Here is a 17,929-nt window from a genome sequence, read left to right on the forward strand (position 1 = left end):
CACCAGCTTGCTTTTTCTTGACGAACGAGACAATTCTTGGTTTTTCCCTTGTGTTCAGCGTGAATCTTACGAAGGTCGTTTCAGTGTGCTTGCATAGACGCAAGTTTCCTTCTTCATCTTCCATTTCTCCGTACCCAAAATTCAAAAAGGCTATCTTTCTCACCTCGAGTTTAGCGTTTTCCACATCTTCACTTCTGGAAACTTACTTCCTCCTTAAAAAAGATTTATAGTCCATGATGCAATCCGGCGTTATCCAGTAGCCTTTAACGTTACTTAGATGGCTATCTCTCAAAATTAATTCCCAATCTTGAGGAGTTTCAATTGTTTCATGACAGTCAAAATACTTTTGAATGCAGCCAAATCGCCTGTCACAAATGGAGTAAGAATGTCCCTCCAACAAAAATTTAAGGTCAATTCGCAAAAACACTTCTTCTTTTATGAGGTATTCCAGAAAAAAGAATAGATAGCACTCTTTAAACTGTGATGGAGAATTATCTGACCAAAGGATAAGGTGATGAAATGGTCCATATTTTTCATGAAGTATTTTTAATAGGTAGTTCAGCAAGGATACTACCTCGTTGGGACCGCATCCGCCAATGGTTTCGTCTTAAAAAAAACAATGTATAATGTCTTCGTTTGCACAGTAGATTCCGAAAAGGTTGGTTTTTAGTTTTCTGGCATAATGAGAGCCTTTGGTGTCGGCAACACCTAAGTATAACATGTACAAACAACTGTTAATAGAATTATCTTGAGATGACCCGTTCATGCATAGATAAAGTACTTAAATATAAAACATTTTTTGATTCAGTCCGATGAAAGAAAGGATGAGGGCGTTGAAAAATTCAAGCCGGGTAAAGGTAGGGCTCCAGCTCGCAATATGTTGCATTATTACTATTTTTGGCATTGGACAAACCTTATGGTAATCCATTTGTAGTGTAAGAACCTTTGGTAACATAATGCGTCTAAGGCTTGTTTGTCTCAAATGTCGCCGGGGTTCACAGAGGTTATTGTGGGTAAGTGAACTTTTTTTTTAATGGCAATTTGGAGCGGGCAATGGGCATTTTGTAGTAAAAGAAAACAAACAAAGAAAATCTAGATGTTACTGAAATGACGCAGGCAATTCAAGGTAATTTTGTATATTACTTTTTAACCAGAATTTTCCGAAAATCCCGCGATCACGCGTTTTTATCTACGTTTCGATTGCAACAGGCGTCACTTGTATTACTGTTGCCCTTTGCGTGAAATCACAACAGGTCATTTCCTCACCCCATACGTTCGAGGAAGAAAGAGCTGTCAAGGAGTTCCATGCTATCACAATCAATATTTGTCCCTTTTTGTATTTGAGTCTAACGGAACAGAATTTATCATCCAAATTAATGACATTTGTTGTGATCAATTAGCCTCGTCGAGTCTTGGCGTTACTAGAACACTTGAACGTAAGTGTGGGTGTCAACAGCTTCATGCGTCATTAATATAAGAGAATTCAGAGCTAGACTATTCTGTACAGAAGAAAAACCCTTTAAAAGAAAAAAAAGCACATAAAGGTTTAAGAAATGACTCAGAGGAGTACTGATGAATTATCCGCATCGTTTGCCTGCAGAGAGCAGTGGTTCAGATGAGATTGACCTAAATGAATTGGTATACACATTTGATGTAACTAGACCATGGCATTATTTCAAACTAGGATATCCAGTAGCAAGCTCAGTGGAAAAAGGGAGAAAGACCTTGAAAAACAGCAGGTTGATGAGGATTTACGTGCCAAAGAGAAAAAAACCCACATGGCGTAAGAATGCACCATTTAAGGCCTTGGATCAGATTAATTTTACATGCTGCGACCGTGGTTGCCTTTTAAAGGAAGGCATAAACAGAACTAAAGTTATTATTCGAGAGCAAAGGAACATGGTTCACAGAAAACCATATAACGAACAAAATTATTTATTCTCAAAACTCATGGAGGTTACATTGACATTTCGTGGGGTGCGGAAAATAAGGTATCACGTACCCAAACTTGGAAAGGTGTGCAAAACGGCTTTCAGAAAGGTTTATGGCATTTCTAAAAGCAAAATAGAAGTCCTGCTGAATAAAATCGACCTAAGGGGACCATCAGTAGAACCTGACAAAAGGGGAAAAAAGACGCCTCGGAAACTTTTACCTGCAGCAAGGAATGCGGTCATAGACTTCATACTTTCCTACAAGGCAACAGAATCACACTATCGAAAGTCACGAACACGGTGCAAAAAATACTTCAACTCAAACATTTCGATGCGTCAAATGTGGTCTGAATTTGTCCGCCTGCACCCCCGTTTGCAAACAACCAGTTTAAGAAAGAGAAATAAGGGACCTGTCATTAGTTTTTCAGCGTTTCGAAATGTATTTAATAGCAATTTGAAAGACGTGCTTAGTTTTAGAAAAGCAAGGCTTGACACGTGCCAAGTGTGCGACAAAACTATGAATAGAATGGGCCACCTGATGGCTTTAAGAAAACGCACTTTGAGTCAGGATGACGAATTGCAGGATCTAAAATCTTTCAAGAGCGCACACCTCAGAGAAAGCGAGATTAGATTTGCATCCCTTAAATACGACGTAACAGTTCTTGCATCAAAGGTCTAATTTTGCGTAAAGAATACGGTTCAAAAGGTACGCAATAAATAACGGAGAAGCTATGATTGCGTTATGTCATATCTGATGTAAGAGCGACTTAACATTGCGTTTATGTGAAACGACAAACGGCAGGCTGTTGCGCGCTTGCCATAAAAGTATGAAAATTATCTTATTCTATAACTCTACTCTTTCTTCTCAGAAGTTACTTGATACACGATCGCCAACAGGCAGGAAATAACCTTTTATTTTTGACAAAACACAAGTTTAGAGTGACGTTTGTTTGTAAACGCGATACTTTATTGTTAAAAGATTTCACGCGAACGTCGATAAAGTAAAAAAGAGAAAGATATTTATATTTTATCGACGATCGCTCAAAATCAATTACGGGTTTTTAATCTTCGCTAACGAAATGCAAATTTATTTATAATGTTCGAGATGCCAAAAAAAAAAAAAAAAATTTGCTGAGTCACAATCTCTAAAATCGGCACCCTAATTCTGAAAATCGGTCTTGTTGAGTCCTTATTATAGAGTAGGAACATCGCTTCGGACATAAAAACTAAAATAATTTTAATAATCCCGAAGAACTTCAAGCTTGATCAGGACGCGAACCCTTAGCTTTGAGCGATCATGGGACAAAGATCCGGTCACTTTAGTTAGTTCATAGCCATGGCAGGGGCTGGCCTTAAAACTAATGGAGATGATTCTCGTCCCCTTAAGGGGTCTCACAGTGTTTAGGACAACAATTCCATATTTTAAGCTCCTTATGTATCTTGTATGTTACAAGATGCTATCGGAATGCTACGAAAGATATATGTTCGTTAACTTACAACTCAAATTTACGTGAATGATGGACAAAATTTAACTAAGAATACATAGAACAACGTTACTCATGAATTCATGAGCGAGGGGAGCGATTCACAACTGCGAGCGTCGTTTCCTTCTTAATGCATGCCTCGCTGCCCCACATATTTTGTAAAACTCTCTAAAAAAAAAAAAAAACGAAAAAAGCCTGGAAGCGTTTGGAATTCTGTGTTCACGGAGATTCTGGCATACAATCACACACCACTTCTCTATTCAAGCCTACAGCAGACATCATTGGCGAGTTTTCTTGTCATCATTATCCCCCATTATCTTCAACGAATGCACTTGTAAGCAATGTTTGGACGCTCTCATGGTTCATATAGGGTAGAAAACTAGCACTTCAAATTACACTCTAATCAGTTAAGTCTGTTGAAATATAAGTGCTACACGGCCAACGTTTGCAAAAAGGTAACCCTTCCTTGTACTTGTACATGTTCATTGCCGTGAGTTCAGTTCCCACGGCTTGCTCCCGTCTGACCTTGTAGCTGAGTCGGTAGAGCAGCGGTTATTTAACCCGAAGGTTGTGGGTTCAATTCCCACCCTGGTCAGAGTTCTTCTCTGTCCTTGTGTGGGCCCCTACATTTCCATTAGTAGGGCTAACGCTCACATGGTTCATATGGGATAGGAACCAGTACTTCAAATTACACTCTAATCAGTTAATGCCTGGAATAGGTTAGGGTCTTTTTAGTCAGATAAGTGTTTGATGAGCTCGAACCTGCGATTTTCGGCAAAATCTTCAACAACGATTGAGTTATAACAATCGTTTGTCTCGCGTTTTTGTGGCCGGTTACGAATGCTTATTTTGGAGCTGACTGGCCACTGTCCTCAGTGAATAAACACCTTTCGATTCACAGGCATTTATGTGAACTGGATGTCTAGTCGTGAGCTGCTTTGCTTGTCTGTGAGATTGCAGTCGAGTAAGCCAATTACCACCGGAGCTTTAGCTTGACTTTTTAATTAGTAATTTTTACTGTTGTTCTAAATAAACTGAAGAGAGAGGGTGTAAAGATTATCAGTCAAACGGAAAATGTTGTGAAAGAGATTACTGTGCATGTAATTTCCGTTTAGTTGTTGATTGAAACTGTTGGTTATTGTTTGCAAGGGTTGTTTCTTTTCTGCTGCCAGCCAAAGAGTGTTTGATCACTGTAAGCCGCATACACTAACAACGATTTATTTTGTACTTTACACAAAAGCATATCTATTACCATATACACTATATTGCTCCCTGGGGTTAGAAACGGGAGCTCCGCTTTTAGGCTTGGTTAAATCTATATATTATACAATGACAAAATAAAAGAATTGATTCCGCTGTTAATATTTGTTGGTTCAACAACGTTTAGGATAATAGGCCAGTTCCGTATTCTAACGATTGGACTGGATCTAGCATGAAATGTAGGCTAATGCGGGCAAATTAATTTGCATTCGAAAAGTTTTGCCCGCATTAGCCTCCATTTCATGGTAGATCCAGTCCAGCCGTGAAAATTCGAAAATGGTCTATTGCATAATGTTAGCGGAGCACCATGGGTAAGATTTTCTGGGAAATCTATGGATGCGAAAGATGTTGGTTGTGACGTCAACGTTCGCCTGCCCATACGGACTGTCGGGGTGGAGGTGTGTAGGCAAGAAAGCTTTTAGGGACGGGAGTGTTCCGGCAATTTTCCTTGTAATAATACAACTACTACTGCTAATAATAATAATAATAATAATAATAATAAATACCCTTAAGGACCGTTTACAGCGTTAATCTTTGATATTGGACATCCATGTTATGTCAATTGACACCTGTCAAAAGAAGGTATCCGCTGACCAGCACCACGTGACCAATTTTAGAGGTCATTGAAGTCAGCTGTATTTTTTGTGACTGCTGACTAGGTACTGGTTTTCAATTCGATCACAGATTCAAGCCAGGTTAACTTTTTAAATTAAATTCTCAACCTCGGTTAATGAATTTCTCATGCTCTGATTGGTTCACTCAATCTAGGTTATCAGCTCATATACCTTAGTTTGACCCTATATGGCAAATGATTGCGCTGTGTGTTGCAAAGCTATTTCTTCTTTCGCCGGAGCACGAACTGGAAAGTTTGCATTAATTCCGACGTTTAGAAGTACACGGAAAGGTAAGGAATGTTTTTGTGATGAGCCTGCGTCTGTCTGACCACCAAGGTATTTCATAACATCGCACCTTCATCAATTTTTTTTTCGATTTCGCTAGGATTTTCTCCCTTTTTTCGCTCGTATTTCGTACTTCCAAATATCGTATCCAATGCGCGCCCTTGGAATAATTGTTAAGTAATCAGGTTAACATCTTATGTGAGGTACCCTGGCCTGCGAGAAGTCCGGTTTTTCGTACGCCTCCCAAGAGATATTCTTTGTTTGTCCCCCAACATTTTGCATAAGCATTGTTTTTATTTTATCTCGGGACTTTCAAATTTAATTTATTTCTCCTTGGCACCGGATGGCGGCTCACCAAAAGAAACAAAGGGTTGCTCGCGGTGCTTTCTCTCGGGAAGCGTAGGCGAAACTAAATGCTCGCAAGGTGTATGTTAGGGGAGTTTTATTAATTTTCCACCTCTTCTTATTTTAATTCCTTTTAGATTGTTTTGTTTGGTTTTCTTTATTTGATCGCTTTTAATCAAGGCTAAACAAAAAACAAAAAAAAAAGAATGAAAATTGTTGTATTCCTTCAATTCTTTGTTTCAGTAAGGGAAGTAAGAATAAACAACCCGGGAGCTCTCCTTGCAAGCTTGCCTAAAGCTATATATGACCATATATTACTTTTCTCGGTCGTTTTCTTTAATGATTGTGACAAATACTTGTTGATTGAACATTCAACAATGCAGGGCCAAAGAATAAATAGAACACAACCCTTTCCTTATTTAATTTCGTGAGAAGCAGAAATTGAACCTTTGTTCTCAGGTGTATTGACGGAGATCGCGTGCTCAAGGCAAAAAAGCAAAAAAACAAACAAACAAGGAAACCAACACGAAAATATCATTACGATTGGAAACTTTATTCAAAGAAAACATCATGTTGCTGTTTTAATGCACAATGTATGTGACAATAATATAGTCAAGCTTCGGAGATTCTATTCCACCGTGAACCTTGAGTAGGTCTCTAATATGTTCACGGAAGTTTTTAAACTCAATTAACAGCTAACCAGAAGAAAATCAAGCGACAATCTCATCAAAGACCCAATAAAAACAATTAGCATTTTCCTATGTTGTATCCAATGATCTTCCTATATCAAGCCCTGCAAAGAAAAATAATGATAAGTAACAACTACTTTCAATAAAAAAAACCTCTTAGTTACTGTTTTTCAGACCCTATAGGTCATCATTTTCTTTCCTCACCCTCCCATAGAGAGGTCTAGTGAGTTGTTTTGGCTATGGACTAACACCTCACACTTGTTAGACTTGCATGCGACAAGCCATGACGCAGCCCCCCCTAGGAATTTAAAGCTCACCGTCAGTGCAACTGCTGCCAAAGGCAGCAGTTGCACTTTGGATTTTGCAGCCAAGTTTGACCTTGTTTTCAAAACTTCAGCTATATATCTCACATAAATCAGACATCTTGTTTTAGCATTGGATATATTTTGAACTAAAATCAATTTTCTCACATAAATTCAAGAAATTATTAAACAATGCTCATATTTCTGTTGCCTATGCTGCCAAATTTTACTTCCAAACACTGACGTTATTTGTCAAACCAAAGTGCTGGCATTTCCTCAAATCAATATCTCACATAAATCAGACATCTTGTTTTAGCATTGGATATATTTTAACTAAAATCAATTTTCTCACATAAACTCAAGAAATTATTAAACAATGCTTATATTTCTGTTGCCTATGCTGCCAAATTTTACTTCTAAACACTGACGTTATTTGTCAAACCAAAGTGCTGGCATTTCCTCAAATCATCTAGCTGATCTTATGAAAACCGGGTCCTTCCCACGTATCTTAATTGTCTTTAAATTAGACTAGAATAGATGGGACGGTTATATTTTGTCAGTAACTAGACTCTAACCTTTCCATTGACAACATCTTTTAATTTAAGAAGTCAGAGTCATTGTCATTTAGCAAGTTGTGACTTGGACCTGGAAATTTAAACAAACAATGTATATGTGTGAGAAAAAGGCTAATATCATCAGCCATTAAGGCAGTTAAGGCCATTAATATGTCTGCTATATTTCGAACTAATCTTTCAAACATCACTAAGGTGACTTCAGAAGAAGTAATATTTAATATCTCATGGAAGCCTTACCAAACACGTGGAGATTTTCTTTCATCACCCTCCCATAGAGAGGTCTAGTGGGTGGTTTTGGCGTTGGGCTAGCACCGCACACTTGTTGGGCTTGCAGGCGACAAGCCATGACGCAGCCCCCCCTAGGAATTTAAAGCTCACCGTCAGTGCAACTGCTGCCTTTGCAGCCAAGTTTGACCTTGTTTTCAAAACTTCAGCTATATATCTCACATAAATCAGACATCTTGTTTTAGCATTGGATATCTTTAACTGTTTTTCAGACCCTATAGGTCATCATTTACTTTCCTCACCCTCCCATAGAGAGGTCTAGTGAGTTGTTTTGGCTATGGACTAACACCTCACACTTGTTAGACTTGCATGCGACAAGCCATGACGCAGCCATCCTAGGAATTTAAAGCTCACCGTCAGTGCAACTGCTGCCAAAGGCAGCAGTTGCACTTTGGATTTTGCAGCCAAGTTTGACCTTGTTTTCAAAACTTCAGCTATATATCTCACATAAATCAGACATCTTGTTTTAGCATTGGATATATTTTTAACTAAAATCAATTTTCTCACATAAACTCAAGAATTATTAAACAATGCTTATTTCTGTTGCCTATGCTGCCAAATTTTACTTCTAAACACTGACGTTATTTGTCAAACCAAAGTGCTGGCATTTCCTCAAATCATCTAGCTGATCTTATGAAAACCGGGTCCTTCCCACGTATCTTAATTTGTCTTTAAATTAGACTAGAATAGATGGGACGGTTATATTTTGTCAGTAACTAGACTCTAACCTTTCCATTGACAACATCTTTTAATTTAAGAAGTCAGAGTCATTGTCATTTAGCAAGTTGTGACTTGGACCTGGAAATTTAAACAAACAATGTATATGTGTGAGAAAAAGGCTAATATCATCAGCCATTAAGGCAGTTAAGGCCATTCATATGTCTGCTATATCTCGAACTAATCTTTCAAAAATCACTAAGGTGACTTCAGACGGAGTAATATTTAATATCTCGTGGGGGCCTTACCCAACACGTGGAGATTTTCTTTCATCACCCTCCCATAGAGAGGTCTAGTGAGTTGTTTTGGCTTTGGACTAACACCTCACACTTTTTAGACTTGCATGCGACAAGCCATGACGCAGCCCCCCCTAGGAATTTAAAGCTCACCGTCAGTGCAACTGCTGCCTTTGCAGCCAAGTTTGACCTTGTTTTCAAAACTTCAGCTATATATCTCACATAAATCAGACATCTTGTTTTAGCATTGGATATCTTTAACTGTTTTTCAGACCCTATAGGTCATCATTTACTTTCCTCACCCTCCCATAGAGAGGTCTAGTGAGTTGTTTTGGCTATGGACTAACACCTCACACTTGTTAGACTTGCATGCGACAAGCCATGACGCAGCCCCCCCTAGGAATTTAAAGCTCACCGTCAGTGCAACTGCTGCCAAAGGCAGCAGTTGCACTTTGGATTTTGCAGCCAAGTTTGACCTTGTTTTCAAAACTTCAGCTATATATCTCACATAAATCAGACATCTTGTTTTAGCATTGGATATATTTTTAACTAAAATCAATTTTCTCACATAAACTCAAGAAATTATTAAACAATGCTTATATTTCTGTTGCCTATGCTGCCAAATTTTACTTCTAAACACTGACGTTATTTGTCAAACCAAAGTGCTGGCATTTCCTCAAATCATCTAGCTGATCTTATGAAAACCGGGTCCTTCCCACGTATCTTAATTTGTCTTTAAATTAGACTAGAATAGATGGGACGGTTATATTTTGTCAGTAACTAGACTCTAACCTTTCCATTGACAACATCTTTTAATTTAAGAAGTCAGAGTCATTGTCATTTAGCAAGTTGTGACTTGGACCTGGAAATTTAAACAAACAATGTATATGTGTGAGAAAAAGGCTAATATCATCAGCCATTAAGGCAGTTAAGGCCATTAATATGTCTGCTATATTTCGAACTAATCTTTCAAACATCACTAAGGTGACTTCAGAAGAAGTAATATTTAATATCTCATGGAAGCCTTACCCAACACGTGGAGATTTTCTTTCATCACCCTCCCATAGAGAGGTCTAGTGAGTTGTTTTGGCTTTAGACTAACACCTCATACTTGTTAGAGTTGCATGCGACAAGCCATGACGCAGCCCCCTTTAGGAATTTAAAGCTCACCGTCAGTGCAACTGCTGCCAAAGGCAGCAGTTGCACTTTGGATTTTGCAGCCAAGTTTGACCTTGTTTTCAAAACTTCAGCTATATATCTCACATAAATCAGACATCTTGTTTTAGCATTGGATATCTTTAACTGTTTTTCAGACCCTATAGGTCATCATTTACTTTCCTCACCCTCCCATAGAGAGGTCTAGTGAGTTGTTTTGGCTATGGACTAACACCTCACACTTGTTAGACTTGCATGCGACAATCCATGACGCAGCCCCCCCTAGGAATTTAAAGCTCACCGTCAGTGCAACTGCTGCCAAAGGCAGCAGTTGCACTTTGGATTTTGCAGCCAAGTTTGACCTTGTTTTCAAAACTTCAGCTATATATCTCACATAAATCAGACATCTTGTTTTAGCATTGGATATATTTTTAACTAAAATCAATTTTCTCACATAAACTCAAGAAATTATTAAACAATGCTTATATTTCTGTTGCCTATGCTGCCAAATTTTACTTCTAAACACTGACGTTATTTGTCAAACCAAAGTGCTGGCATTTCCTCAAATCATCTAGCTGATCTTATGAAAACCGGGTCCTTCCCACGTATCTTAATTTGTCTTTAAATTAGACTAGAATAGATGGGACGGTTATATTTTGTCAGTAACTAGACTCTAACCTTTCCATTGACAACATCTTTTAATTTAAGAAGTCAGAGTCATTGTCATTTAGCAAGTTGTGACTTGGACCTGGAAATTTAAACAAACAATGTATATGTGTGAGAAAAAGGCTAATATCATCAGCCATTAAGGCAGTTAAGGCCATTAATATGTCTGCTATATTTCGAACTAATCTTTCAAACATCACTAAGGTGACTTCAGAAGAAGTAATATTTAATATCTCATGGAAGCCTTACCCAACACGTGGAGATTTTCTTTCATCACCCTCCCATAGAGAGGTCTAGTGAGTTGTTTTGGCTTTGGACTAACACCTCACACTTGTTAGACTTGGATGCGACAAGCCATGACGCAGCCCCCCCTAGGAATTTAAAGCTCACCGTCAGTGCAACTTCTGCCAAAGGCAGCAGATGCACTTTTGAATTTGCAGCCAAGTTTGACCTTGTTTTCAAAACTTCAGCTATATATCTCACATAAATCAGACATCTTGTTTTAGCATTGGATATCTTTAACTGTTTTTCAGACCCTATAGGTCATCATTTACTTTCCTCACCCTCCCATAGAGAGGTCTAGTGAGTTGTTTTGGCTATGGACTAACACCTCACACTTGTTAGACTTGCATGCGACAAGCCATGACGCAGCCCCCCCTAGGAATTTAAAGCTCACCGTCAGTGCAACTGCTGCCAAAGGCAGCAGTTGCACTTTGGATTTTGCAGCCAAGTTTGACCTTGTTTTCAAAACTTCAGCTATATATCTCACATAAATCAGACATCTTGTTTTAGCATTGGATATATTAATAACTGACATCACTATTCTCCCATAACTGCAAGCAATTATTACACACTGCTCATATTTCTGTTGCCTATGCTGCCAACTTTTACTTCCTAACACTGACGTTATTTCTCACCCCAAAGTGCTGGCATTTCCTCAAATCATCTAGCTGATCTTATGAAAACCGGGTCCTTCCCACGTATCTTAATTTGTCTTTAAATTAGACTAGAATAGATGGGACGGTTATATTTTGTCAGTAACTAGACTCTAACCTTTCCATTGACAACATCTTTTAATTTAAGAAGTCAGAGTCATTGTCATTTAGCAAGTTGTGACTTGGACCTGGAAATTTAAACAAAAAATGTATATGTGTGAGAAAAAGGCTAATATCATCAGCCATTAAGGCAGTTAAGGCCATTAATATGTCTGCTATATTTCGAACTAATCTTTCAAACATCACTAAGGTGACTTCAGAAGAAGTAATATTTAATATCTCATGGAAGCCTTACCCAACACGTGGAGATTTTCTTTCCTCACCCTCCCATAGAGAGCTCTAGTGAGTTGTTTTGGCTTTGGACTAACACCTCACACTTGTTAGACTTGCATGCGACAAGCCATGACGCAGCCCCCCCTAGGAATTTAAAGCTCACCGTCAGTGCAACTGTTGCCAAAGGCAGCAGTTGCACTTTGGATTTTGCAGCCAAGTTTGACCTTGTTTTCAAAACTTCAGCTATATATCTCACATAAATCAGACATCTTGTTTTAGCATTGGATATCTTTAACTGTTTTTCAGACCCTATAGGTCATCATTTACTTTCCTCACCCTCCCATAGAGAGGTCTAGTGAGTTGTTTTGGCTATGGACTAACACCTCACACTTGTTAGACTTGCATGCGACAAGCCATGATGCAGCCCCCCCTAGGAATTTAAAGCTCACCGTCAGTGCAACTGCTGCCAAAGGCAGCAGTTGCACTTTGGATTTTGCAGCCAAGTTTGACCTTGTTTTCAAAACTTCAGCTATATATCTCACATAAATCAGACATCTTGTTTTAGCATTGGATATATTTTTAACTAAAATCAATTTTCTCACATAAACTCAAGAAATTATTAAACAATGCTTATATTTCTGTTGCCTATGCTGCCAAATTTTACTTCTAAACACTGACGTTATTTGTCAAACCAAAGTGCTGGCATTTCCTCAAATCATCTAGCTGATCTTATGAAAACCGGGTCCTTCCCACGTATCTTAATTTGTCTTTAAATTAGACTAGAATAGATGGGACGGTTATATTTTGTCAGTAACTAGACTCTAGCCTTTCCATTGACAACATCTTTTAATTTAAGAAGTCAGAGTCATTGTCATTTAGCAACTTGTGACTTGGACCTGGAAATTTAAACAAAAAATGTATATGTGTGAGAAAAAGGCTAATATCATCAGCTATTAAGGCAGTTAAGGCCATTAATATGTCTGCTATATTTCGAACTAATCTTTCAAACATCACTAAGGTGACTTCCGAAGAAGTAATATTTAATATCTCATGGAAGCCTTACCCAACACGTGGAGATTTTCTTTCATCACCCTCCCATAGAGAGGTCTAGTGAGTTGTTTTGGCTATGGACTAACACCTCACACTTGTTAGACTTGCATGCGACAAGCCATGACGCAGCCCCCCCTAGGAATTTAAAGCTCACCGTCAGTGCAACTGCTGCTTTGGATTTTGCAGCCAAGTTTGACCTTGTTTTCAAAACTTGAGCTATATATCTCACATAAATCAGACATCTTGTTTTAGCATTGGATATCTTTAACTGTTTTTCAGACCCTATAGGTCATCATTTACTTTCCTCACCCTCCCATAGAGAGGTCTAGTGAGTTGTTTTGGCTATGGACTAACACCTCACACTTGTTAGACTTGCATGCGACAAGCCATGACGCAGCCCCCCCTAGGAATTTAAAGCTCACCGTCAGTGCAACTGCTGCCAAAGGCAGCAGTTGCACTTTGGATTTTGCAGCCAAGTTTGACCTTGTTTTCAAAACTTCAGCTATATATCTCACATAAATCAGACATCTTGTTTTAGCATTGGATATCTTTAACTGTTTTTCAGACCCTATAGGTCATCATTTACTTTCCTCACCCTCCCATAGAGAGGTCTAGTGAGTTGTTTTGGCTATGGACTAACACCTCACACTTGTTAGACTTGCATGCGACAAGCCATGACGCAGCCCCCCCTAGGAATTTAAAGCTCACCGTCAGTGCAACTGCTGCCAAAGGCAGCAGTTGCACTTTGGATTTTGCAGCCAAGTTTGACCTTGTTTTCAAAACTTCAGCTATATATCTCACATAAATCAGACATCTTGTTTTAGCATTGGATATATTTTTAACTAAAATCAATTTTCTCACATAAACTCAAGAAATTATTAAACAATGCTTATATTTCTGTTGCCTATGCTGCCAAATTTTACTTCTAAACACTGACGTTATTTGTCAAACCAAAGTGCTGGCATTTCCTCAAATCATCTAGCTGATCTTATGAAAACCGGGTCCTTCCCACGTATCTTAATTTGTCTTTAAATTAGACTAGAATAGATGGGACGGTTATATTTTGTCAGTAACTAGACTCTAACCTTTCCATTGACAACATCTTTTAATTTAAGAAGTCAGAGTCATTGTCATTTAGCAAGTTGTGACTTGGACCTGGAAATTTAAACAAAAAATGTATATGTGTGAGAAAAAGGCTAATATCATCAGCCATTAAGGCAGTTAAGGCCATTAATATGTCTGCTATATTTTGAACTAATCTTTCAAACATCACTAAGGTGACTTCAGAAGAAGTAATATTTAATATCTCATGGAAGCCTTACCCAACACGTGGAGATTTTCTTTCCTCACCCTCCCATAGAGAGCTCTAGTGAGTTGTTTTGGCTTTGGACTAACACCTCACACTTGTTAGACTTGCATGCGACAAGCCATGACGCAGCCCCCCCTAGGAATTTAAAGCTCACCGTCAGTGCAACTGGTGCCAAAGGCAGCAGTTGCACTTTGGATTTTGCAGCCAAGTTTGACCTTGTTTTCAAAACTTCAGCTATATATCTCACATAAATCAGACATCTTGTTTTAGCATTGGATATCTTTAACTGTTTTTCAGACCCTATAGGTCATCATTTACTTTCCTCACCCTCCCATAGAGAGGTCTAGTGAGTTGTTTTGGCTATGGACTAACACCTCACACTTGTTAGACTTGCATGCGACAAGCCATGACGCAGCCCCCCCTAGGAATTTAAAGCTCACCGTCAGTGCAACTGCTGCCAAAGGCAGCAGTTGCACTTTGGATTTTGCAGCCAAGTTTGACCTTGTTTTCAAAACTTCAGCTATATATCTCACATAAATCAGACATCTTGTTTTAGCATTGGATATATTTTTAACTAAAATCAATTTTCTCACATAAACTCAAGAAATTATTAAACAATGCTTATATTTCTGTTGCCTATGCTGCCAAATTTTACTTCTAAACACTGACGTTATTTGTCAAACCAAAGTGCTGGCATTTCCTCAAATCATCTAGCTGATCTTATGAAAACCGGGTCCTTCCCACGTATCTTAATTTGTCTTTAAATTAGACTAGAATAGATGGGACGGTTATATTTTGTCAGTAACTAGACTCTAACCTTTCCATTGACAACATCTTTTAATTTAAGAAGTCAGAGTCATTGTCATTTAGCAAGTTGTGACTTGGACCTGGAAATTTAAACAAACAATGTATATGTGTGAGAAAAAGGCTAATATCATCAGCCATTAAGGCAGTTAAGGCCATTAATATGTCTGCTATATTTCGAACTAATCTTTCAAACATCACTAAGGTGACTTCAGAAGAAGTAATATTTAATATCTCATGGAAGCCTTACCCAACACGTGGAGATTTTCTTTCATCACCCTCCCATAGAGAGGTCTAGTGAGTTGTTTTGGCTTTGGACTAACACCTCACACTTGTTAGACTTGCATGCGACAAGCCATGACGCAGCCCCCCCTAGGAATTTAAAGCTCACCGTCAGTGCAACTGCTGCCAAAGGCAGCAGTTGCACTTTGGATTTTGCAGCCAAGTTTGACCTTGTTTTCAAAACTTCAGCTATATATCTCACATAAATCAGACATCTTGTTATAGCATTGGATATCTTTAACTGTTTTTCAGACCCTAGAGGTCATCATTTACTTTCCTCACCCTCCCATAGAGAGGTCTAGTGAGTTGTTTTGGCTATGGACTAACACCTCACACTTGTTAGACTTGCATGCGACAAGCCATGACGCAGCTCCCCCTAGGAATTTAAAGCTCACCGTCAGTGCAACTGCTGCCAGAGGCAGCAGTTGCACTTTGGATTTTGCAGCCAAGTTTGACCTTGTTTTTAAAACTTCAGCTAGATATCTCATATAAATCAGACATCTTGTTTTAGCATTGGATATATTTTTAACTAAAATCAATATTCTCACATCAATTCAAGAAATTATTAAACAATGCTCATATTTCTGTTGCCTATGCTGCCAAATTTTACTTCCAAACACTGACGTTATTTGTCAAACCAAAGTGCTGGCATTTCCTCAAATCATCTAGCTGATCTTATGAAAACCGGGTCCTTCCCACGTATCTTAATTTGTCTTTAAATTAGACTAGAATAGATGGGACGGTTATATTTTGTCAGTAACTAGACTCTAACCTTTCCATTGACAACATCTTTTAATTTAAGAAGTCAGAGTCATTGTCATTTTGCAAGTTGTGACTTGGACCTGGAAATTTAAACAAAAAATGTATATGTGTGAGAAAAAGGCTAATATCATCAGCCATTAAGGCAGTTAAGGCCATTAATATGTCTGCTATATTTCGAACTAATCTTTCAAACATCACTAAGGTGACTTCAGAAGAAGTAATATTTAATATCTCATGGAAGCCTTACCCAACACGTGGAGATTTTCTTTCCTCACCTTCCCATAGAGAGCTCTAGTGAGTTGTTTTGGCTTTGGACTAACACCTCACACTTGTTAGACTTGCATGCGACAAGCCATGACACAGCCCCCCCTAGGAATTTAAAGCTCACCGTCAGTGCAACTGTTGCCAAAGGCAGCAGTTGCACTTTGGATTTTGCAGCCAAGTTTGACCTTGTTTTCAAAACTTCAGCTATATATCTCACATAAATCAGACATCTTGTTTTAGCATTGGATATCTTTAACTGTTTTTCAGACCCTATAGGTCATCATTTACTTTCCTCACCCTCCCATAGAGAGGTCTAGTGAGTTGTTTTGGCTATGGACTAACACCTCACACTTGTTAGACTTGCATGCGACAAGCCATGACGCAGCCCCCCCTAGGAATTTAAAGCTCACCGTCAGTGCAACTGCTGCCAAAGGCAGCAGTTGCACTTTGGATTTTGCAGCCAAGTTTGACCTTGTTTTCAAAACTTCAGCTATATATCTCACATAAATCAGACATCTTGTTTTAGCATTGGATATATTTTTAACTAAAATCAATTTTCTCACATAAACTCAAGAAATTATTAAACAATGCTTATATTTCTGTTGCCTATGCTGCCAAATTTTACTTCTAAACACTGACGTTATTTGTCAAACCAAAGTGCTGGCATTTCCTCAAATCATCTAGCTGATCTTATGAAAACCGGGTCCTTCCCACGTATCTTAATTTGTCTTTAAATTAGACTAGAATAGATGGGACGTTTATATTTTGTAAGTAACTAGACTCTAACCTTTCCTTTGTCAACATCTTTTCATTTAAGAAGTCAGAGTCCTTGTCATTTAGCAAGTTGTGACTTGGACCTGGAAATTTAAACAAAAATGTATATGTGTGAGAAAAAGGCTAATATCATCAGCCATTAAGGCAGTTAAGGCCATTAATATGTCTGCTATATTTCGAACTAATCTTTCAAACATCACTAAGGTGACTTCAGAAGAAGTAATATTTAATATCTCATGGAAGCCTTACCCAACACGTGGAGATTTTCTTTCCTCACCCTCCCATAGAGAGGTCTAGTGAGTTGTTTTGGCTTTGGACTAACACCTCACACTTGTTAGACTTGCATGCGACAAGCCATGACGCAGCCCCCCCTAGGAATTTAAAGCTCACCGTCAGTGCAACAGCTGCCAAAGGCAGCAGTTGCACTTTGTATTTTGCAGCCAAGTTTGACCTTGTTTTCAAAACTTCAGCTATATATCTCACATAAATCAGACATCTTGTTTTAGCATTGGATATCTTTAACTGTTTTTCAGACCCTATAGGTCATCATTTACTTTCCTCACCCTCCCATAGAGAGGTCTAGTGAGTTGTTTTGGCTATGGACTAACACCTCACACTTGTTAGACTTGCATGCGACAAGCCATGACGCAGCCCCCCCTAGGAATTTAAAGCTCACCGTCAGTGCAACTGCTGCCAAAGGCAGCAGTTGCACTTTGGATTTTGCAGCCAAGTTTGACCTTGTTTTCAAAACTTCAGCTATATATCTCACATAAATCAGACATCTTGTTTTAGCATTGGATATATTTTTAACTGAAATCATTTTTCTCACATAAACTCAAGAAATTATTAAACAATGCTTATATTTCTGTTGC

General features: G+C 38.5%; 1 protein-coding gene across 1 annotated transcript; it reads left to right on the plus strand.

The window, feature by feature from the left end:
- Nucleotides 1–1,028: 1,028 nt before the first annotated feature.
- On the plus strand, nucleotides 1,029–2,610 carry LOC138036035 (uncharacterized). The gene is made up of 2 exons (XM_068882407.1): nucleotides 1,029–1,126; nucleotides 1,685–2,610. Exons 1-2 carry the CDS (start codon nucleotides 1,108–1,110, stop codon nucleotides 2,608–2,610), a joined length of 945 nt encoding a protein of 314 aa, XP_068738508.1. The 5' UTR covers nucleotides 1,029–1,107.
- The last annotated feature ends 15,319 nt before the right edge of the window (nucleotides 2,611–17,929 follow it).

This window comes from Montipora capricornis, unplaced genomic scaffold (genome assembly GCF_036669925.1).
Source record: "Montipora capricornis isolate CH-2021 unplaced genomic scaffold, ASM3666992v2 scaffold_453, whole genome shotgun sequence".
NCBI lineage: Eukaryota > Metazoa > Cnidaria > Anthozoa > Scleractinia > Acroporidae > Montipora > Montipora capricornis.